Raw genomic sequence first — 24,272 nt, forward strand, 5'->3', positions numbered from 1 at the left:
GCTTGGTATACATTGTCAACAAAATGCTTACTTGCAGGTTCCATCTCGACAATACAACAACAATAAGAAATAGTAAAAAATAAGAATATTAACTTAAATGTACAGGTGGACATACATCATGGACATATCCTCTCCTTTCAACTCAATAGCATAGAAGAAAAGGAGAAGACAGAGAGGACCACTTCGGACTATTGAGATACACCCCAAGTGAAGTTTCGTTTCAACTGAAATGCTCCGAATGTTTAAGGAGGAACCCGAGAAAAGGGATTGCCCAGAGAAGACCGCTAAAGCCCACCCCGGCACGCAGTTTCAGTATTACACACAATCGTTTAAAATAAAAATGTTAATTAACAAAGTCTTTGAAAATCTTTCATATTTCGATAATAGTGTTCGATTGAATTTGTCAACAACAACTTCATATTTTACACTAATTCAGTGAAGTCAGATGTTTGCCATCAGACCGCCCTCTCCGTGACATTATTTGAGTCTTCTGAATCCTTCCAGATCTTTCTCTCAAAAAAATATTTTCAGCACCAGACCATCGTTTCTTCTCACCACAAAGACCAGCAAACTATGTCATGTTGAAAGCTGTCATCAAAACTATAATCACGAGTGGTAAGTTTGCATTACGTTTTACATTATAAGAAAGCATCCAATATAATTATAATTTACATAAAATATGTTTTATGTTCAGTCTGATATCGATCCTCATTTGACATCGACGAGCCCGCGCACGTAGGTTATCCATTATCTGGATGTCAAATTTCTATAGGCCTATTATTATTAATGACATTAAAACGTCCGTTGGAACCGATTGTCGTGTATTATGGAAATCAAGGACATGTTGCAGATTGAACTACAGTAGCCTAACATATAGTGCGAAAACTACAAGAAAAGTGTTACACTACACTCTTGGGGAAAAAAGGTGCTATCTAGAACCTTAAAGGGTTCCTCAGCTGTCCCCATTGGAGAACCCTTTGAAGAAACTTTTTTGGTTCAATGTAGAACCCTTTCTACAGAGGCTTCTTCATGGAGTTTTTACATTTTATATAATTAAAGCCACAACCCTGAATTTGTGTTTCAGCTTTATGCAACCCCACCACTTGTTTACTCCCGCTATTAAATTAAGCAAGGTGGAGCTGAATCCCGGTAGTAGGCCTATGTAATGAAATATTTTTGTCCACATTCAATTTTCCACAGCCAACAACACCTGTAAGCAACAGCAAAATCAGACAATCCCATAGTAGAATAGTTTACCAATTAGATTGTTCAACCTGTTCCATTCTATGCAGGGCAACCCCTAGCATTTTTTGGGGCCCTAAGCAAGATTTTGTTGGCGTGCAAAACCTTGTGTAACGGCTCTCATATGGCTAATCGATGAAGGACTCAGTGCTGTTCTCTTTCACAGTTAATTCTCCATCAAAGTTGAACAACTCTTTGCTGATTCTGCAAATACATACATGTACACTTCAGAATACTGCAAACCCACCAAGCAATCTCCATCAAAGTTTAACAACTCTGGCTCCATGCTGCGTGATCTTGCTCACATACAGTACCAGTCAAAAGTTTGGACACACCTACTCATTCAAGGTTTTTTTTTAAATGTTACTATTTTCAACATTGTAGAATAATAGTGAAGACATCAAAACTATTAAATAACAAATATGGAATCATGTAGTGACCAACAAAGTGTTAAATAAATCAAAATATATTTAATATTTAAGATTCTTCAAAATAGCCACCCTTTGCCTTGATGTCAGCTTTGCACACTCTTGGCATTCTCATCCAGCTTCACCTGTCATTTCCTTTCCAACAGTCTTGAAGGAGTTCTCACATATGCTGAGCACTTGTTTGCTGCTTTTCCTTCACTCTGCTGTCCAACTCATCCCAAACCATCTCAATTGGGTTGAGATCGGGTGATTGTGGAGGCTAGGTCATCTGATGCAGCACTCCATCACACCTCCTCCTCAGTCATATAGCCCTTACACAGCCTGGAGGTGTGTTGGGTCATTAACCTGTTGGAAAAAAATAATAGTCCCACCAAGCGCAAACCAGATGGGATGGCGTATCGCTGCAGAATGCTGTGGTAGGCATGCTGGTTAAGTGTGCCTTGAATTCAAAATAAATCACAGACAGTGTCACCAGCAAAGCACCATCACACCTCCTCCTACATGCTTCACGGTGGGAACCACACAGGCAGAGATCATCCATTCATCTACTCTGCATCTCACAAAGACACGGCGGTTGGAACCAAAAATCTCTAATTTGGACTCATCAGACCAAAGGGCAGATTTCCACCGGTCTAATGTCCATTGCTCAGGTTTCTTGGCCCAAGCAAGTATTTTTTTCTTATTGGTGTCCTTTAGTAGTGGTTTCTTTGCAGGAATTCGACCATGAAAGCCTGACTCAAACAGTCTCCTCTGAACAGTTGATGTTGAGTTGTGTTTGTTAGTTGAAATCTGTGAAGCATTTATTTGGGCTGCAATTTTTGAGGGTGGTAACTCTAATCAACTTATCCTCTGCAGCAGAGGTAACTCTGGGTCTTCCTGTGGCGGTCCTCATGAGAGACAGTTTCATCATAGGGCTTGATGGTTTTTGCGACTGCACTTGAAGCATCTTTCAAAGTTCTTGAAATGTTCCGTATGGACTGACCTTCATGTCTTAAAGTAATGATGGACTGTTGCTTCTCTTTGCTTATTTGAGCTGTTCTGGCTACAATATGGACTTGGTCTTTTATAGAAGCCAAATAGGGTTGGCTTCTGTATACCACCCCTACCTTGTCACAACACAACTGATTGGATCAAATGCATTAAGAAGGAAAGAAATTCCTCAAATTAACTTTTAACAAGGCACACCTGTTAATTGAAATGCATTCCAGGTGACTACCTCATGAAGCTGGTTGCAAGAATGCCAAGAGTGTGCAAAGCTGTCATCAAGGCAAAGGGTGGCTACTTTTAAGAATCTCAAATATAAAATATATTTTGATTTGTTTAACACTTTTTTGATTACTACATGATTCCATATGTGTTATTTAATAGTTTTGATGTCTTCACTATTATTCTACAATGTAGAAAATAGTAAAAATAAAAACACTTGTAAGCTGACGTGGCTTATCGAGGGACTGTCAGTGACTGACATAACATGAGGAAAACTGCTGATTCACAACCAAATTGCAAACTTGCACCATGTGTATTCTACTATTCTAACTCTCAACAGTAAATTGAGACCCCGAGTTGTAGGCGTGACCTTATTCTTACCGGAAAAAATACGGCAAACCAAAAACCCCTCTGCTCTCTGCGCCTGACTCCGCACCCACCACTCCTAGCTACGTAACATGTCCTTGTATTAGTTGTATAAGTAATACAGTGTGCTATACAACAAAAACAGTTTCTACATACAGTGCCTTCAGGAAGTATTCATACCCCTTGACTTATTCCACATTTTGTTGTGTTACAGCCTGAATCCAAAATGGATTAGATTTTTCTCTCACCCATCTTAACACAATACCCCATAATGATAAAGTGAAAAAATGTTTTTAGAAACGTTTGCAATTTTATTGAAGTCAAAACTGTAACTCGGCCACTCAGGAACATTCACTGTCTTCTTGGTAAGCAACTCCAGTGTTGATTTGGCCTTGTGTTTTAGGTAAATTGTCCTACTGAAACGTGAATTGATCTCCCAGTGTCTGGTGGAAAGCAGACTGAACCAGATTTTTCTCTAGGATTTTGCCTGTACTTAGCTCCATTCCGTTTATTATTTATCATGAAAACTCACCGGTCCTTCACAATTACAAGCATACTCATAGCATGATGCAACCACCACTATGCTTGAAAATATGGAGAGTGGTACTCAATAAAACGTGGTATTGGATTTCGCCCAAGCAAACAGGATACATGTTTTGTTATTTTCTGCAGGCATCCTTCTTTTCCCTCTGTCTATTAGGTTAGTATTGTGGAGTAACTACAATGTTTTAAATTTGGGGACAGGTCGAAAAGCATTAGACATTTATGGCAATTTAGCTAGTTAGCTTGCACTTTCGAGCTCATTTGTCCTATTTAGCTAGCTTTCTGTTTCTAGTTAATTTTTCCTGGGATATAAACATTGAGTTGTTATTTTACCTGAAATGCACAAGGTTCTCTACTCCGAAAAATGTAATCCACACATAAACCGGTCAACCGAATCGTTTCTAGTCATCTCTTCTCCTTCCAGGCTTTTTCATCTTTGAATTTATATGGTGATTGGCATCGAAACTTTCATAGTATTACCATGACGACTGGCAACACAGTTCGTCTTTCAATCACCCATGTGGGTATAACCAATGAGGAGATGGCACGTGGGTACCTGCTTCTATAAACCAATGAGGAGATAGGAGAGGCAGGACTTGCATCGCGATCTGCGTCAGAAATAGAAAGGACTTCTATTTTAGCCCTTGGCAACGCAGACGCTCGTTGACCCGCGTGAGGAGTGTGGGTGCAATGATTGAATAACATACATTTCTACATTTATTTTGCAGCCACATGCGCGAGCGGTGTAGTCAGGGTATTAGGCTAACGGCCACTGACGTTTGATTTTGTAAATAGCCCCCCCCCCCCTCCCACACACACACTCACACACACAAAAAAGCTATAACCTGCTCCTTCCCTGACTTTTCCTAAATGTTTGAGTTTTACATTGCCCGTTTGTCAGAATGTTTATATCACAAACAGAAAACTTTTTTCCCCACACCTATTCTGAACCTAACCCGCCAAGACGATGCAGTGTAGGACATTGATACCCAGCTAGGTGCTAATGTGTATCTCTCTCCTCACTGAATGAATGACAAATTAATGAATGGGTGTTAATTGTGCACGTTACTTCACAATTTAATTTAAATTAGGCCTGACTGAATGATAAGAAGGGTGAAGAGGTTAATTTAATTTAGAAAGACAATAGTGTAATGATTAGTTTGTGTTATGCCTATTTATCAACTTTGGTGCTCATGTTTATAACAAATAATTTAACCGCGCGCCTTGCAGATTGATACTTTTTCGTTTTACTTTAAAGAGAATGGTAGTGACTGTTTTATTTACTATGATGCTATTACTAATTAGATCTATTGTAAGTGAAATGAAAACATGCTACCTGTTGCAGGAGGCCTTTAGAATAATGCAAGTTGATGAGCAAGGCGAAACAATTGATGTCAGTCAGCCAGACCCATCAAAACTACAACTAAAATGTACTGAAACTCATTTCTCTTATAATAATAAGAGTTAGCGTATAGACACGATTAAATTGACAGTAGTCTGATGAGTGACATTATCAGTTGTCAAATTATACATGAAGAGATCTTATTTGACAGATGCAGGGAAAGGAGCATTACTTTATCAAATCCTCCTTCAGTCACATGCAGGTAAAACATTTTGATTTCTATGTAGTATCAGAAAGAGCATATTCTGCAGTTTCTATGACACTTACTTTGTCAAGTAGCTCTCAAAATTCAAGAGATGCAGCTCTATTTTCAAATGTCACTTTTTCCAAGAATATCTGTGCTGTCCATGCTTTCATTAATTGACCACTAGCAGTGGCAGCAATGCTCTGGCTGCTAAGCAGACTAGTAACATAATAAACATACAATTCTCCATTCTGTTATCTTTTAAATACATTTTCTTATTTCCACAATGTTTGCTTTAAACCTGCCAAAACAAATGTATAATGGACTTCTTTGTGATGGACTCGTTTTTACATAAAGCCTAGAGCAGGGGTATTCAACTCTTTCCCTATGATGGACCGGAGCCTGCTGGTGTTCTGCTCTTACCTGATAATGAATTGCACACCCCTGGTGTCCCATGTCTAAATCAGTCCCTGATTATAGGGGAACAATTAAAAAATGCAGGCCAGAGTTGAGGTCCAGAGTTGAGTTTGAGGGGTCTAGAGTAACATAAACTAATGAAAATGCTATTATGTTCTTTGAAATAATAGTTTTTTAGTTTTCTAATGTTACCTGAGACCTTTTTAAAGACAACCAAATAATTATTCTTTCAATAGCATATATGAAATGTTATTATTAGACTGTTATAATGTTGATGGGTCATTGACTGGAAGTGTGGAAAATTAGGACTTTTTTCACTAGGACATTGTAGAATTATACAAACATATCCTTGACTATCTAAAAACAATAACTATTGTTATATTTTTACATGGATATATTTAGACTAATATTTCTTCATGATATTCATGTTTTATAATTAATTGTTTATGCACTATTTATCAAGTCTTGGTACTTATGTTTGCGTACCTTGCAGGTTGGTATGCATCTGACGCGTATGCTAAATGGGACACCTGGCAACCTTCTCAACGTTCTCTAGCGGGCACTAATAGGCTAAAATGCCAGGTGGTTCTAGTGTTAAGTGCTATTATTGCACACAGAGTCCATGCAACTTATTAGTTGACTTGTTAAGCACATTTTTACTCCTGAATGTAGTATTGCTATAAAAAGAGGGTGGAATGTTTATTGACTCAAGACATTTCAGCTTTTCATTTTAAAACATTTCGAAAAACATAATTCCACTTTGACAGTATGGGGTTATTGTGTGTATGCCAGTGACAAAAAATCTCAATTGAATTATGCGCTTTAGCGATTGCCAATGGTGTTGAATGCATAAGGAAGACTGGGGCTATGTACCCAGGGCTAAGTGTAGCCTACATTATATTCACAGTACATAATCCTTGGTTGGCTGAATGCCAGTGGAACATTTCTTTTGGACATTCAAGTCATCAATATGTTGCTAACTTATGTTTAGACTTTAGAGTTTGTGATCTAGCTATTGATTAGCCCAATCCGGTAAATGTAGATGGGAAACCCCAAGCCTATTTATTTATAGCTGCTGTGCTGCATCAGGTGATAATGCTTATTGCTAAATAGCACACCTTTTTAATTTTTTTTTATTTATTTCACCTTTATTTAACCAGGTAGGCTAGTTGAGAACAAGTTCTCATTTACAACTGCGACCTAGCCAAGATAAAGCAAAGCAGCGTGACACAGACAACAACACAGAGTTACACATGGAGTAAACTATAAACAAGCCAATAGCACAATAAACAAGTCAATGACACAGTCGAAAAAATAAAGTCTATATACAGTGTGTGCAAAAGGCATGAGGAGGTAGGCCAAAGGAGCGAATAATTACAATTTAGCAGATTAACACTGGAGTGATAAATGAGCAGATGACGATGTGCAAGTAGAGATACTGGTGTGCAAGAGAGCAGAAAAGTAAATAAAATAAAAACAGTATGGGGATGAGGTAGGTAGATTGGGTGGGCTATTTACAGATGAACCATGTACAGCTGCAGCGATCGGTTAGCTGCCCAGATAGCTGATGTTTAAAGTTAGTGAGGGAAATAAAATTGTCCAACTTCAGCGATTTTTGCAATTCGTTCCAGTCACTGGCAGCAGAGACCTGGAAGGAAAGGCGGCCAAATGAGGTGTTGGCTTTGGGGATGATCAGTGAGATATACCTGCTGGAACGTGTGCTACGAGTGGGTGTTGTTATTGACCAGTGAAATGAGATAAGGCGGAGCTTTACCTAGCATAGACTTATAGATGACCTGGAGCCAGTGGGTCTGGCGATGAATATGTAGCGAGGGCCAGCCGGTTAGAGCATACAGGTCGCAGTGGTGGGTGGTATAAGGGGATTTGGTAACAAAATGGATGGCACTGTGATAGACTGCATCCATTTTGCTGAGTAGAGTATTGGAAGCTATTTTGTAGATGACATTGCCGAAGTCGAGGATCGGTAGGATAGTCAGTTTTACTAGGGTAAGTTTGGTGGCGTGAGTGAAGGAGGCTTTGTTGCGAAATAGGAATCCGATTCTAGATTTGATTTTGGATTGGAGATGTTTAATATGAGTCTGGAAGGAGAGTTTGCAGTCTAACCAGACACCTAGGTATTTATACAGTGCCTTGCGAAAGTATTCGGCCCCCTTGAACTTTGCAACCTTTTGCCACATTTCAGGCTTCAAACATAAAGATATAAAACTGTATTTTTTTGTGAAGAATCAACAACAAGTGGGACACAATCATGAAGTGGAACGACATTTATTGGATATTTCAAACTTTTTAAACAAATCAAAAACTGAAAAATTGGGCGTGCAAAATTATTCAGCCCCCTTAAGTTAATACTTTGTAGCGCCACCTTTTGCTGCGATTACAGCTGTAAGTCGCTTGGAGTATGTCTCTATCAGTTTTGCACATCGAGAGACTGACATTTTTTCCCATTCCTCCTTGCAAAACAGCTCGAGCTCAGTGAGGTTGGATGGAGAGCATTTGTGAACAGCAGTTTTCAGTTCTTTCCACAGATTCTCGATTGGATTCAGGTCTGGACTTTGACTTGGCCATTCTAACACCTGGATATGTTTATTTTTGAACCATTCCATTGTAGATTTTGCTTTATGTTTTGGATCATTGTCTTGTTGGAAGACAAATCTCCGTCCCAGTCTCAGGTCTTTTGCAGACTCCATCAGGTTTTCTTCCAGAATGGTCCTGTATTTGGCTCCATCCATCTTCCCATCAATTTTAACCATCTTCCCTGTCCCTGCTGAAGAAAAGCAGGCCCAAACCATGATGCTGCCACCAACATGTTTGACAGTGGGGATGGTGTGTTCAGGGTGATGAGCTGTGTTGCTTTTATGCCAAACATAACGTTTTGCATTGTTGCCAAAAAGTTCAATTTTGGTTTCATCTGACCAGAGCACCTTCTTCCACATGTTTGGTGTGTCTCCCAGGTGGCTTGTGGCAAACTTTAAACGACACTTTTTATGGATATCTTTAAGAAATGGCTTTCTTCTTGCCACTCTTCCATAAAGGCCAGATTTGTGCAATATACTACTGATTGTTGTCCTATGGACAGAGTCTCCCACCTCAGCTGTAGATCTCTGCAGTTCATCCAGAGTGATCATGGGCCTCTTGGCTGCATCTCTGATCAGTCTTCTCCTTGTATGAGCTGAAAGTTTAGAGGGACGGCCAGGTCTTGGTAGATTTGCAGTGGTCTGATACTCCTTCCATTTCAATATTAGCGCTTGCACAGTGCTCCTTGGGATGTTTAAAGCTTGGGAAATCTTTTTGTATCCAAATCCGACTTTAAACTTCTTCACAACAGTATCTCGGACCTGCCTGGTGTGTTCCTTGTTCTTCATGATGCTCTCTGTGCTTTTAACGGACCTCTGAGACTATCACAGTGCAGGTGCATTTATACGGAGACTTGATTACACACAGGTGGATTGTATTTATCATCATTAGTCATTTAGGTCAACATTGGATCATTCAGAGATCCTCACTGAACTTCTGGAGAGAGTTTGCTGCACTGAAAGTAAAGGGGCTGAATAATTTTGCACGCCCAATTTTTCAGTTTTTGATTTGTTAAAAAAGTTTGAAATATCCAATAAATGTCGTTCCACTTCATGATTGTGTCCCACTTGTTGTTGATTCTTCACAAAAAAATACAGTTTTATATCTTTATGTTTGAAGCCTGAAATGTGGCAAAAGGTCGCAAAGTTCAAGGGGGCCGAATACTTTGGCAAGGCACTGTAGTTGTCCACACATTCTAGGTCGGAACCGTCCAGGGTGGTGATGCTAGTCGGGTGGGCGGGTGTGGGCAGCGAACGGTTGAAAAGCATGCATTTGGTTTTACTAGCGTTTAAGAGCAGTTGGAGGCCACAGAAGGAGTGATGAATGGCATTGACGCTCGTTTGGAGGTTAGTTAGCACAGTGTCCAAGGAAGGGCCAGAAGTATACAGAATGGTGCCGTCTGCGTAGAAGTGGATCATGGAATCGCCCGCAGCAAGAGCGTCATCATTGATATATACAGAGAAAAGAGTCGGCCTGAGAATTGAACACTGTGGTACCCCCATAGAGACTGCCAGAGGTCCAGACAACAGGCCCTCCGATTTGACACAGTGAACTCTTTCTGCAAAGTAGTTGGTGAACCAAGCGAGGCAGTCATTAGAAAAACCAAGGCTATTGAGTCTGGAATACGGTGATTGACAGAGTCGAAAGCCTTGGCCAGGTCGATGAAGACGGCTGCACAGTACTGTCTTTTATCAATGGCGGTTATGATATCGTTTAGTACCCTGAGCGTGGCTGAGGTGCACTCGTGACCGGCTCGGAAACCGGATTGCACAGCGGAGAAGGTACAGTGGGATTTGAAATGTTCAGTGATCTGTTTATTAACTTGGCTTTTGAAGACTTTAGATAGGCAGGGCAGGATATAGGTATGTAACAGTTTGGGTCTAGGGTGTCACCCCCTTTGAAGAGGGGGGTGACCGCGGCAGCTTTCCAATCTTTAGGGATCTCGGACGATACGAAAGACAGGTTGAACAGGCTGGTAATAGGGGTTGCAACAATGGCGGCGGATAGTTTTAGAAAGAGAGGGTCCAGATTGTCTAGCCCAGCTGATTTGTACGGGTCCAGGTTTTGTCCAGGGGGGGGTGGGCTGTTGGCCGGGGTTGGAGTTGGAGTTGTTGGCCGGGGTTGGAGTAGCCAGGAGGAAGGCATGGCCAGCCGTTGAGAAATGCTTATTGAAAGTTTTGACTTTCATGGAATTATCGGTGGTGACCGTGTTACCTAGCCTCAGTGCAGTGGGCAGCTGGGAGGAGGTGCTCTTGTTCTCCATGGGCTTTACAGTGTCCAAAACTTTTTGGAGTTAGAGCTACAGGATGCAAATTTCTGATTGAAAAAGCTAGCCTTTGCTTTCCTGACTGACTGCGTGTATTGATTCCTGACTTCCCTGAACAGCGGCATATCGCGGGGACTATTCAATGCTATTGCAGTCCGCCACAGGATGTTTTTGTGCTGGTCAAGGGCAGTCAGTTCTGGAGTGAACTAAGGGCTATATCTGTTCTTAGTTCTGCATTTTTTGAATGGGGCATGCTTATCTAAGATGGTGAGGGAATTACTTTTAAAGAATGACCAGGCATCCTCAACTGACAGGATGAGGTCAATATCCTTCCAGGATACCCGGGCCAGGTCGATTAGAAAGGCCTGCTCGCATAAGTGTTTTAGGGAGCATTTGATAGTGATGAGGGGTGGTCTTTTGACCGCAGACCCATTAAGGATGCAAGCAATGAGGCAGTGATCGCTGAGATCCTGATTAACAACAGCAGGGGTATATTTAGAGGGCAAGTTGGTTAGGATGATATCTATGAGGGTGCCCATGTTTACGGATTTAGGATTGTACCTGGTGGGTTCCTTGGTGATTTGTGTGAGATTGAGGGCATCTAGCTTAGATTGTAGGATGGCCGGGGTGTTAAGCATATCCCAGTTTAGGTCACCTAACAGAACGAACTCTGAAGCTCGATGGGGGGCGATCAATTCACAAATGGTGTCCAGGGCACAGCTGGGAGCGGAGGGGGGTCGGTAGCAGGCGGCAACAGTGAGAGACTTATTTCTGGAGAGATTAATTTAAAAGTTCGAACTGTTTGGGTATAGACCTGGAAAGTATGACAGAACTTTGCAGGCTATCTCTGCAATATATTGCAACTCCTCCCCCTTTGGCAGTTTTATTTTGATGGAAAATGTTATAGTTGGGTATGCAAATCTCAGAATTTTTGGTGGCCTTCCTAAGCCAGGATTCAGACACGGCAAGGACATCAGGGTTGGCGGAGTGTGCTAAAGCAGTGAGTAAAACAAACTTAGGTAGGAGGCTTCTGATGTTGACATGCATGAAACCAAGCCTTTTTCGATCACAGAAGTCAACAAATGAGGGTGCCTGGGGACACGCAGGGCCTGGGTTTACCTCCACATCACCCGAGGAACAGAGGAAGAGTAGGATGAGGGTACGGCTAAAGGCTATCAAAACTGGTTGCCTAGAGCATTGGGGACAAAGAATAAAAGGAGCGATTTCTGGGCGTGGTAGAATATATTCGGCGCATAATGTGCAGACGAGTATGGTGGGGTGCGGATACAGCGGAGATAAGCCCAGGCACTGAGTGATGATAAGAGAGGTTGTATCTCTGGACATGCTGGTTATAATGGGTGAGGTCACCGCATGTGTGGGAGGTGGGACAAAGGAGGTATCAGAGGTATGATGAGTGGAACTAGGGGCTCCATTGTAAACTAAAACAATGATAACTAACCTAAACAACAGTATACAAGGCATTTTGACGTTTGAGAGAGACATACAGCGAGGCATAAAGTAATCACAGGTGTTGATTGGGAGAGCTAGCTAAGACAACAACGGGTGAGACAACAACAGCTAATCAGCTTAAACAACAACAACAGGTAAAATGGCGATGATTGAGCAGAGAGGGTTGGTTAACTACACACAGAGCCTGAGTTTGCGGCTGGGGCCGACAAATAAACAGAATGGAGTACCGTGATTGATGAACAGTCCAGCAGGCATCAGCTATGTAGCCAAGTGATCATAGGGTCCTGCCTGATAATATTGACAAATATGTTTTTGGGAGCATTTTATGTTTAAGATGTCAGCATAATTTTATTTGAATTCATTTTGGAGTAGAATGTCCTTATAAAAAGTCACCAAAACTGACTTTCTCACTGTCATTATCCCCCCAAAATGACATAATTAATTGAAATGACCATTGAACAGCATTAGGTATTCATTATTTGTTTCTTTGGGATCATTAGAACTGCATATTTGTACCATTTTGGGTTTTTTTCTTAGACACCCAACTCCCTTCTTTTGTGATTTGCAGACCACGGCTACATCTTGTCTTACACAGAGTAGCTGCTAGTTGGCCTACATTCAGAGCCTGAATCTAAACTGAATTGTTTCATTTAACTTTGTTTGACCTCGTGATTTTATCTGTTCATTGAAACTGTTTGTGCCTCGGGCATTATTCAAAACGAATTTGGAAGTGATTGGATCAGCAAGTGTGCACCACCTTAGTTACAATGTTTGTGATGGTATCCTTTTACAGTTTCATGATAATATATTCTTGCCCTCCTTGTTTTATGTTTACAGCAACACGGCAGCACAGCCTTTATGCAGGTATGGTGAAGACAGAAAGAAATTGGGTAAATCAAGTTTTGTTGGTTTAATTCTGAATCTCTCTGGCCTATTCAATGGGTGACTATACTGAATTTTGTGTAATGGAATATAATGTCACAATATTTTTCAGCTTCTCTATAAGTTTGACTGAAGAACCACTTCAGTGAAAAGGATTCAATGGATTTCAGTATGGCTGAACAAGTCGAAATCAAGGTATATAACAAATAATTTTTGTCAGAAACAGAAACACCAAAACTACATTCAGAATCTGGGGTTGTCTTTCAATTTTTTTTCTGCTTGGTTTATACAGTATACACATCGGTTATGTTCTGCTTGTGGTCATAGCTTTAGATGGGATAAAACACTGTTAAATCAGCTGTCAATAATCTTATTGTTAACATCCATATACAGTGGCTTATACATTTGAATGAAATGTGACTATTTTATTTCAGAATGAAGATGACAAACCAACTGACCTGCCAGATGAGATTAAGGATTGGAATAAACATCATGTGAAACAATGGGCTCTCAACGAGGCTTGTGTGGATGGTGAATCTGCAAATATCTTGCTTCAGCAGAACATTAATGGGCCCAGTCTTTTACTTTTAGAAAAATCTGATTTACTAGAGGTGGGTGTCACACTGGGGCCTGCAAAGTTGATCATTCACAAGAGGGATGAACATTTGAAATTTAAGAAAGAGCAGTTGAGTAGCCCAACAACAAATCAGTCTGGGAGACCGTGCAAGCCGTACCCTTTTCATCGACACCATGATGCCTGCAGATACAAGGCGAACAGCGTTCTTGATGTAACAGAATCCGGTGCATCAGACTATATCGAACCCTGTCATGAATATAAAGGATACATCCATATGTCAGAGGCAGCTGTGGAGAGCAAAATGGAAAAGTTCACTGATGAGGTTATTCGATTTGCAGCAGCCTGCATGAATAGCCGCACTAATGGCACCATACATTTTGGAGTTGGTGACAAGCCAGACTTTGTTCATGGGCAAGTTTTGGGAGTTAGCGTCCCGGACAAAGAGGCATATGTCAATGCTCTGCCACAAGCCATTGAGGGTCATTTTGAGTATAGACATATCCAGACAGCCAAGATGTGCATCAAACCACCTCGATTTGTTGAGGTTCTCAATCCTGATATGACATCCTCAGAGAAGTATGTGATAGAAGTGGACATTGTGCCAGACTTTGTGATCTGTCAAGAGAACTTCTATCACGTTTTCCACTTGGATACAAGGAAATCAAAGAGGAAGTCCAAAAGCAAAGAAACAGAGAAAGAGGAGAAAAAACTCTTCTTCATTCGTGATCACAGCAGCAGCAGGGATCTCCTTGCACTAACCACTTTTGCCAAGCCAAAGGAAGAATACAATAGGTTTCTCGACGATGTGCCACAGCTGTCACTGCTAAGAAAACAGGCGGAGGAAAATCGCCTTAGTGTGGTTAAAAGAAGTGTCCAGGGCTCCAGACTAAGTGAAATGATAACAGGTGGATCCCAATCCTTAGACAAGTCCCACTTTGAGCGGTATTTGATAGTGACAAACAAATCACATTTAGTTCAATTGGAATCCCTGGGATTTATTCCTGAACTAAACCCAACTGCTGTTTTGGACTTTGACCCTGAGTCGGCAAAACATGGATTGATGAAGCACTTTGAAGACCAGAGTACAATAAATATCCACTTGCCAGTACAATATAAAATCACAGAGGCTGTCGAGGACATTGCTAGCAAGCTAAAACTGACTCGAAACACCAGCTGGATCCTCTGCAATGGGGGTATCGAAAGAGAGAGACCCTCAGATGTAGATGACTGGTTAATAGAGAAAGGAGCGTCTGTACGAAATGTGATTTCATTTCTGTGTCGGAAAGATGTGCTACCACACAAGAGATTCCTGGTTATTTTTATATTGCTATCTACTGTGAGTGAGAAAATGGACCCTCTGCTTGAGACCTTCAGCACATTCTGGCAGGAGCTCAGAGGAACAGAGCAAATACTTTGCATCTGTGAAAATGAAGAAGCATTCACCTGCTGGAGGGACCTGATTGAATCCCGCTATGGATTAGACATTAAAGCAAGATCAATATATCAGCTCAGTTTTGCTGAAGTTAACGGCACCGTCCTCAGTCTGTGGTCAGACAACCGGAAATCCAGCCGTTTCCTACCCTGTGGAGGAGGCAGCAAAGTGATGTTAAAAAAGAAAGAAGAGGGCAGCCTAGACATCCTGAATGTTCTGTGTGTGAATCAGTGTGAGGGAGGAAATGAAGACAAGGCCATCATACAGGAGAAGTTCTACAAAGGAGGAAAGGTGTTATGGTGGAACTTCTATTTCTCTGAGCAGCCAGGATCCATGCCATTCATCAAACGGGACAAGTTTGACTTCATCATGAACACTGTCCTACCAGCTTTGAGCTCTTTGAGAAAAGCTTGTGTGTCCTTCAAACTTTTGCATGTCCCAGGATGTGGTGGAACTACACTAGCCATGCATATATTATGGGCACTGAAAGACAAGTTCCGTTGTGCTGTTCTGAGGGACAGAACCGCGGATCATGTTGTTGTTGCCGAGCAGGTGGTCAAGCTACTGATGTATGAGACAACAGAACAATCGTCCCGGATTCCTGTGTTGCTCATGCTAGATGACTTTGAGGAGATGGATGACGCATATGATTTGCAGCAGCTCATTGAGAAGGAATGTGTCAAGAAGGACATTGGATCTAGGTCCCCGCAGGTCATTCTACTCAATTGCATGAGGGCTGAGTCTTGGGAGAAGACTGAATCAACAGAAGACACTGTGTTCATTGGCAATAACCTCTCTGAAATGGAGCAGAGGCAGTTCGAGAAAAAACTGGAGGAGATTGAGAAGACCTACAAGAATGCAGACACATTCTACGCTTTCATGATCATGAAGAAGAACTTTTCACCCGAGTATATACAGGGTGTGGCTCGCAACACCCTAAAGAGCTTCAACATAAATCACAAACATGCACAACTCATTGCTGTTCTGGTCTTGTTGAATGTCTACTGCAAGGGTGCAACACTCTCAGTCTCTCTCTGTGAAGAGTTTCTTGGCCTCCAGACCAAGCCTTATAGTGGGTCCTCTGATGTTAAGGCTGGATTTGGGAAGTTTTCCACTCTAGTGACCTGCTGCACAGAGGAGGCTAAGGTTGTATTCGAGGCAGTGAGAATGATCCACTCAAGCATGGCCGTGCACTGTTTGAAGGAGCTTACAACAACATACAGTGTAACCAAAGCTGAAATCACTGATCTACTGCTCATCACAGACAAGCTTTATGAGTGCATACAGGGCAAAGATAAACTCATGAAGGATGTTCACACCATGTTAGTGAAAAGACATCACTCAGTCAAGGGTGAAGATTCTCAATTTTCACCTCTCATCCAGGATATTGCAAAGGAGACACCAGGTGTTGAAGAAAATGTTCTATTCAATGCAGCCAAGCGCTTTGAAAAAGATGCTGTCATCTCTCAGCTTCTTGCCAGATACCAATACCTGAAGAAAAGGGATTTCAGGGAGGCAAAGGACTGGGCAAAGAATGCGAAAGATCTTTCCAGAGATAACTCCTACATTTCTGACACATCTGCACAAGTGATCAAGCATGAGCTAAAGAGTGAAATACAAAGTGACAAAGAAGATCCCATAAGACCTGAAAGGCTCAAAGGCTATCTTAGAATGGCCCAGTCAGCAACAGAGGCCTTCAGGGATACACAGGAAATTGCAAAGAAGGAGGCTACTCTGAGAGTACAAAACAAGAGAGACAACAGCCCTTTCAACACTGCAGGGTGCCTTGGAGAAATTCAGGTTGCAGTCATCATCATCGAAATACTGGAAAAATGTCCAGTGTTTTCTTCAGGCAATTGCCATCATGATATTCTGAGTGAAGTTCTGTCTGGCAGATTTACAATCCAAGATGTTGCGAGGAATGATTCCAAACATCACAAACATGCCTTGTATTACTGCATTCTCCGTGAATTTGAAGATCTTTTGTACAACCTCAGACATAACATGAAGAGGCATTTTGATTTTCTTGACAGCTTTCATGTCAATTTGGGTCCCAGGTTCACCCTGAAAGACAGTCGAGAGGAAAGAACTCGACAGGAGCTCTTCCGGTGCTTTTATCAATACAGTGACCTCTTTTGCAAGACAGATTCCACAGAATTAATGAAAAACAAGAACCTGAGCATCATGCTCCAAATTCACAAGGCAAGGCAATTTTTGGAGATGAGAAAAGCTGATACTTACTCTGGGATTCTAAATTGTCTCTCCAATGTTACCTCAACTGACATGATGGTAAAGATAGTCCGGCAGTATGACTTCATTCTGAGTAAAACTCCTGAAAGGAGCGTGAGAGAAATGGTAAATTTCATCTATGCCAATGTTGTGCTAAGCTGTGTCAAACCTGAATCTCAACACCTTCGCCCGTATAAGATCCTCATTGATCTTCTTTGCCAAGTTCTTCAAGGTCAAATCCCATATGGTGAGACCTTGGCATTGCACTTCATTGCTGTAGCTCTGCTGTGGCCACAACAGATCGTTATGTCACAAACTGTGGAGTCTCAGAAGTTGGGAAGCTATGTGTCACAGATGAGGACATCATTCTGGAACGAGATGAAATCGGTGTTGAATGGAAAGTCGCCTGTTGTCCATTTCTTCTTGGGGAAGAAACAGGGCTATGACCGTCTTATCCACCTTGGAGAACTTGAGAGGTGTGTAAGCCCACAAGAAAACTTTGCTTCGCTCTGGGAAAATGGCAAAATATGGAAGCATGAGAGGGTCAAGGAGCTCCTTTGCAGGGTGACAGGATGGGTTCAAAGAAAATTAATTTTGGCAGTTACCTGGAACACAGGCTCAAAGATCGAAGTCATTCCAATGTTCAAAAGCCAGCTTTGTGGAAAAATCGAGGGAGAAAATGTGTCTTTTGTCATTGGTTTCTCAATGAAGGGCCCACTGGCTTTTGACATATATTGAACATCTAGAACAGCGTAACGGATGCAATCCCGGCCAAGTGTTAAAAATTGGTTCAACATTGAATCCTATTATAAACCTACTGTTAACATTAACTAACACTCACACTTTATCCCCCCTTTTACCCTTTTAACTCTGACTTTGCTGATAGTAAATTTTTCCTCAAAGTAGCTAACTATGACTGATATGAGGCTGTTCCATGTAGCTATTTTAAGATGAATGCACTAACTGTGTCTGTTAAATGACTAAAATGTACACTACCGGTCAAAAGTTTTAGAACACCTACTCATTCAAGGGTTTTTCTTTATTTTTACTATTTTCTACATTGTAGAATAATAGTAAAGACATCAAAACTATGAAATAACACATATGGAATCATGCAGTAACCAAAAAAAGTGTTAAACAAAATAAAATATATTTTATATTTGAGATTCTTAAAATAGCCACCCTTCAACTTGATGACAGCTTTGCACACTCTTGGCATTCTCTCAACCAGCTTCATCTGGAATGCTTTTCCAACAGTCTTGAAGGAGTTCCCATATATGCTGAGCACTTGTTGGCTGCTTTTCCTTCACTCTGCGGTCTGACTCCTCCCAAACCATTTCAATTTGATTGAGGTTGGGGGATTGTGGAGGCCAGGTCATCTGATGCAGCACTCCATCACTCTCATTCTTGGTCAAATAGCCCTTACACAGCCTCGAGGTGTGTTGGGTCATTGTCCTGTTGAAAATCAAATGATAGTCCCACTAAGCCCAAACCAGATGGGATGGCGTATCACTGCAGAATGCTGTGGTAGGCATGCTGGTTAAGGGTGCCTTGAATTCTAATACATCACAGACTGTCATCAGCAAAGCACCCGTACACCATAAACTCCTCCTCCTCCATGCTTTAGGGTGGGAACCACACTGCAGAGATCATCCGTTCACCCACACCGCGTCTCACAAAGACACGGCGGTTGGAACCAAAAATCTCAAATTTGGATTCCAGACCAAAGGACAAATTTCCACGGGTCTAATGTCCATTGTTCGTGTTTCTTGGCCCAAGCATGTCTCTTCTTATTATTGGTGTACTTTAGTAGTGGTTTCTTTGCAGCAATTCGACCACGGAGGCCTGATTCACACGGTCTCCTCTGAACAGTTGATGTTGAGATGTGTCTGTTACTTGAACTCTGTGAATCATTTATTTGGGCTGCAATTTCTGAGACTGGTAACTCTAATGAAGTTATCCTATGCAGCAGAGGTAACTCTGGGTCTTCCATTCCTGTGGCGGTCCTCATGAGAGCTAGTTTCATCATAGCGCTTGATGGTTTTTGCGACTGCATTTGAAGAAACTTCCAAAGTTCTTGAAATGTTCCGTATTGACTGACCTTAATTTCTTAGAGTAATGATGGACTGTCGTTTCTCTTTGCTTATTTGAGCTGTTCTTGTCATAATATGTACTCAATCTATTACCAAATAGGGCTATCTTCTGTATACCACCCCTACCTTGTCACAACACAACTGATCTCAACCGCAACTGTCTCAAACACATTAATAAGGAAAGAAATTCCATTTTGGGTGACTACCTCATGAAGCTGGTTGAGAGAATGCCAACAGTGTGCTCAGCTGTCATCAAGTCGAAGGGTGGCTATTTGAAGAATCTCAAATATAAAATACATTTTGATTTGTTTAACACTTTTTTGGTTACGACATATGTGTTATTTCATAGTTTTGATGTCTTCACTATTATTCTACAATGTAGAAAATAGTAAAAATAAATTTAAACCCTTGAATAAGTTGGTGTTCTAAAACTTTTGACCGGTAGTGTAAATATAAAATGTACTGTATACATGATCTAATCTGGGTTTTTGTCACATTGTTGCAAAGACTCCAGGATGTATTTCTTTCAAGCACATATTTAGGTTTAATATTGAGTAAGGAAATATTACTATTTTACCATTTACTATTACTACTACTGTATATGTGTTCCAATTTCATTTGACTGTTTGTACTGTTTTGCTGTTCTTCTTTGGTTTTACCATTTACTGTTAGTACTATATACATTCCAAGTTTGATTTACTGTTTGTTCTGTGCTAATGCTTATATTTCCTTGGTTTTACCATTTAGTATATGCATTCCAATTTTATTTGACTGTTTTACTGTTTGTTTTTAAAATTATATTGATAATTGTTTTATGTTTATATGTGCAGTGCAGCTATCCAGTGAAACATTTTGATTCATGTGTTTCTAAATGCACTGATGTTTGTAAAAATGATTATTTGTTAAAATAACTCCAAAGCACTCGGTATCATAACCATGTAGTAAATACTGACAATCATGTTTCCTGAATAAAAATTACATTTACTTATTTGTTCTGTATTAAATGCCAAGATTATGGTGTGTTACAGTAATCATATAATCAGTAAGGTGACCATCACTGCCATAAAAAGGTGTAAAGTTCAAGCAGGCTAGCACTATAATAATATATTGATGCAATATCTCTGCTACAATAAAATACAAATAGCTTAATGGTATGACAGATTCTCCAGACAGAACTTCCACCTGTTAGTCTTACTCCCATATCAACCCTCACATACTGTATTTTGTATTTGCCTCAGGTTTGGTCGATTTTGGGGTTTGTTCATGTACTATGGCCTTTCTACATTTGATATTACAGACTGTATTTTCAACAATGCAAGAAGACACATTGATGCAGTGACTATAATCAAAGATCCAGTATTTTAAAAAAAGTATTTAAAAAAAAATGTTTTCACAGTTTCAAATTGCCGTTCCAATTTATCTACAGTACTGCAGTTAGGTTACAGCCACTGAGCCACATAATGTTATTTGTAGTGAATGACTGTCCCATCTCATTGAATGAAGTGGGTCAAATCTGACTCACATTTCCCAAACTAGCCTACTGATCAAATGTGTGCATTGATGAATTATTTCAATAATTTGCAGATATCACATTGCGGTCATGTTTGTTCAGAGCAATATTGTATTTTTACCTTTATTTAACTAGGCAAGTCAGTTAAGAACAAATTCTTATTTTCAATGACGGCCTAGGAACAGTGGGTGAACTGCCTGTCCAGGGGCAGAATGACAGATTTGTACCTTGTCAGCTCGGGGGTTTGAACTTGCAACTTCCGGTTACTAGTCCCATGCTCTAACCACTAGGCTACCTGCCGCCCCATATATAATGGGGTGTCCTTTTTTCTTTGAATAAGGAAGCACTTCCCAAGTCTGGCACATGATGGCACCTTGAGCAAAATAGAAGATTACTTTAGTGTCCAATTAATTGTAAATAAGGTCCAACCCGAAATTCCCCTTTAGAACCAGGGGTTTTGTGTGCGTGTTTAAAACTACAGTGGCAGGAAAAGTACCAATAACACACCAACATAATGCAACACATTTTCACATGTTTAGTTCTTTGTTCAAGTTCATAGCTCTATATCTTAACACTTTCATTCCCGTTGCGTCCTCTATACTGATGTATACAGCTCCGCCTCACCATCTATGTGTGTCAGCAACATGCAAGGAATCAACCACAGACTAAGCCAGGGGGGGTAAAGGTAGGTTACATCCCACAAAATCTCCATTGAACATGCCTCTTAGTCCAGGACTAGGCTGGGAAAAATCTGTTTGGGAAATCTGTTTGAACTGATGAGGATCTCTTTCACCCATGTCCACAATATACAATGCTCTCTATCTTGACGACCTACCACTGGGGGACCTCTCAGAGAAGATAGCTCTCCTTTACAATGTAACTCCCCAGCAGATCAGCCACATCTACAGACAAGGACCTACTGGGATCCACGTGCTGGTCTCTGATGAGGTGAGAAAGTATGGAAGCAGAGTTGTATTGTTTTTATTTATTTATGAGACCATTTCTAAAAACAAACACATCTGAAGACATGTACAGAGTTCATATGAAAATTTGCTTTAGAACCTCAGATTGGGCTGTTACAGGTCCCTCTCCTTGGACCTTCTCTTCCAATGCATTTTGAGGACACAAGGTATCAAGGAAATTTGGGAAAATGCCATGGAGAAGTACTAGGGGTTGTGGTCATGGGTAGTGTGTTTCTATCAGTGAGTAGTGATGAGGGTGGAGAACAGTGAGGAGTGCTAGCTAGGGTTTGAGGTCATCATGTTGTCTCCTCCAGAGGCTCTGGGTTGGTTGTTTGTCCCCCTGTGCCCTGGGCTGGCTTAGGTTAGTGGGGCCTCAGGCTGCCCCCTGGTAAACAGTGTATGATCGCTGGATGATTCTTTTTAAGTCTATTGCATGTAATGGAGTCACCAATGACAAGGGTTTTCAATTTGTCAGAGCTTATGGTGGGAGGTTTTGGCGGCTCAGACCCCGTAACAGGTGGAGGAGAGACCTGAGAAGGCTCGGCCTCAGACTCCAAATCGTAGCTTAATGGGGAGAACCGGTTGAAAGTTTCTGTAGGCTGAATGAGCGACACTGGTTGAGCATGCCAACAGCGTTTCTTTCCAGAAGCCTTGAGAAAATTGCCCGGCTGCGGGGACTGCGCAGGGACATTTGAACTACTATCTGTACTTACTGGTGGCACAAATGCTGTTTCATCCTTTCCTACACTTAATTTTCCCATGCCTAACAATTGCATCTGAAGCTATCCTCACCATAAGGCGATAGTTCTCCTTTAAATTATGAGTACAGCGAATGCAATTAGATGGCATAGTGTTAATGTTAAAGCTTTTTCATAGTGTTAGTGTTAAAGCTTTTTCATAGTGTTAATGTTAAAGCTTTTTCATAGTGTTAATGTTAAAGCTTTTTCATAGTGTTAATGTTAAAGCTTTTTTTTAGATTAACTAACTTCTTAGTAATGACTCGGGACGTCGGGTTTGATACGAAAGCTTATTTTAGTAAGAATACTTGTTTACGTTACATTTAACAACAATTGTTTTGGTACAGAGCAATGCAGGTAAGATGCTGTTGGAAAGTCAGCCACAATCACCCGCACCTGCACATAATTGGCGCGTTATCACTCATTCCTCTCGCAAGGCATTCTGGGACTTGCAGTCAAAAAGCGTAATTCAACACAACCCAATACAATTACATATGCAAATAAATCTAAAGAAATATCTTTAGATACAGCTCAAAGAATAAACTTAAACATTAACTCTGTAACACATTAAAGTTACAACATCCTCCCCCCCCGATGAACAATTGTGTTCATCTAGATCTCTAGGCAGTATATCAACTGAATAGGTCTCCTCAACAAAGTCCCTGAAGCAGTACGAACTGAACATGATCTAACTAAGCCATCTCGGCCTGGAAACAGTTCCTCAATCTTTCCTAGTTTCCAGGTTTGTCTGGGTAGGTTATCTTCTCCAATGAGTACAACGTCACCCGCTTTCAGTGGGGTGGGCTGTGGTGTGTCACAGCGGTGTGCTGACTTTAGATCCAGCAAGTAGTCTCTTCGCCAACTGTTCCAGAAACTGGTCACAAGTCTCTGCCTGTACTTCCATCTGCGTCTCATTTCCCGCTTGTGTAACGTTGGGTGCTGAGTGTCACTTGCTCCAGAATGCATCACCTTCTCATGTTGGTACTGTATCAGCATTTCTGAGTATCTGTACTTATTGGGCAGAACCCATGGGTGCTGCTCTCTGAATGTGAAGTTGGACTGTTGCAGTCTTCCTCCTACACTGAGTAGTTCGTGTTCGTCCAGGAAAGGTTTCAGTTCTCTGATTTTACAGTCATTGTTTAGGCTTTTTCCTGCCTTCAGTAGTTTGATCTCCTGTCCGAAACTCTGTTGTTGTGTTACCTTAATCCAGTACTTTTCTGCATTGAACAGTTCGTCAGCAGTCAGTTCACCTTGCATCTTTATGGTTGTACGAGCATTGGCTATGAATCTCTTTATCCAGGCGGTGACTCTGAACACTCTTTTCAGTTTGCTGTACCTTTCAAGCTCCAACACAGGTTCAGTGCTGTCTGTGCTGTTTGCTGCGAGTTGTACAGTAACCTGGCAACTGGACTTGAGTTCTATATTCACCTCTTCCGGAACCTTGTTATCATCAGTCTCTTCGGACTGATTGGGTGATGTCAGAATTCTGGGTCCATTCCACCATAGCTCGCTCTGTGTCAAGTTTCTAACAGTTTGTCCTCTTGTAGGGAGGTCAGCTGGATTAGTTGTCCCTTCAATATGTGACCATGACTCTGGATTGGTCAAGGACTGGATCTCCGTCACTCTGTTCGCAACAAACTGTTTCCATTTCTGAGCTGAGCTGCAAATCCAATGCAGCACGATCATCGAGTCTGTCCACATGTTAATCTGTTTTTCTTCCATTTTCAGTGT

At 41.2% G+C, this 24,272-nt stretch overlaps 1 protein-coding gene across 2 annotated transcripts; it reads left to right on the plus strand.

The window, feature by feature from the left end:
• The first annotated feature begins 217 nt into the window (after positions 1 to 217).
• On the plus strand, positions 218 to 20,320 carry LOC110520283 (sterile alpha motif domain-containing protein 9). 2 transcript variants are annotated; one of them, XM_021597472.3, is made up of 4 exons: positions 218 to 615; positions 12,957 to 12,983; positions 13,114 to 13,196; positions 13,436 to 20,320. In XM_021597472.3, the coding sequence occupies exons 3-4, from the start codon at positions 13,161 to 13,163 to the stop codon at positions 17,975 to 17,977; spliced, it is 4,578 nt and encodes a 1,525-aa protein (XP_021453147.2). In that variant the 5' UTR covers positions 218 to 615; positions 12,957 to 12,983; positions 13,114 to 13,160; the 3' UTR covers positions 17,978 to 20,320. The 2 variants fall into 2 exon arrangements, with proteins under 2 accessions (XP_021453147.2, XP_021453146.2); XM_021597471.3 differs by having other exon boundaries at positions 237 to 615; positions 12,957 to 13,009.
• The last annotated feature ends 3,952 nt before the right edge of the window (positions 20,321 to 24,272 follow it).

This window comes from Oncorhynchus mykiss, chromosome 3, assembly GCF_057628025.1.
Source record: "Oncorhynchus mykiss isolate SJ-2025 chromosome 3, ASM5762802v1, whole genome shotgun sequence".
Lineage (NCBI taxonomy): Eukaryota > Metazoa > Chordata > Actinopteri > Salmoniformes > Salmonidae > Oncorhynchus > Oncorhynchus mykiss.

What these genes read in the sequence shown, in the direction of transcription:
- LOC110520283 (XM_021597472.3), top strand. Translation starts at nt 13,161, where the DNA reads ATGGATTTCAGTATGGCTGAACAAGTCGAAATCAAG. An exon ending in CTGAACAAGTCGAAATCAAG is followed by an intron (nt 13,197 to 13,435) that starts GTATATAACAAA and finishes ATTTTATTTCAG; the next exon opens with AATGAAGATGACAAACCAAC.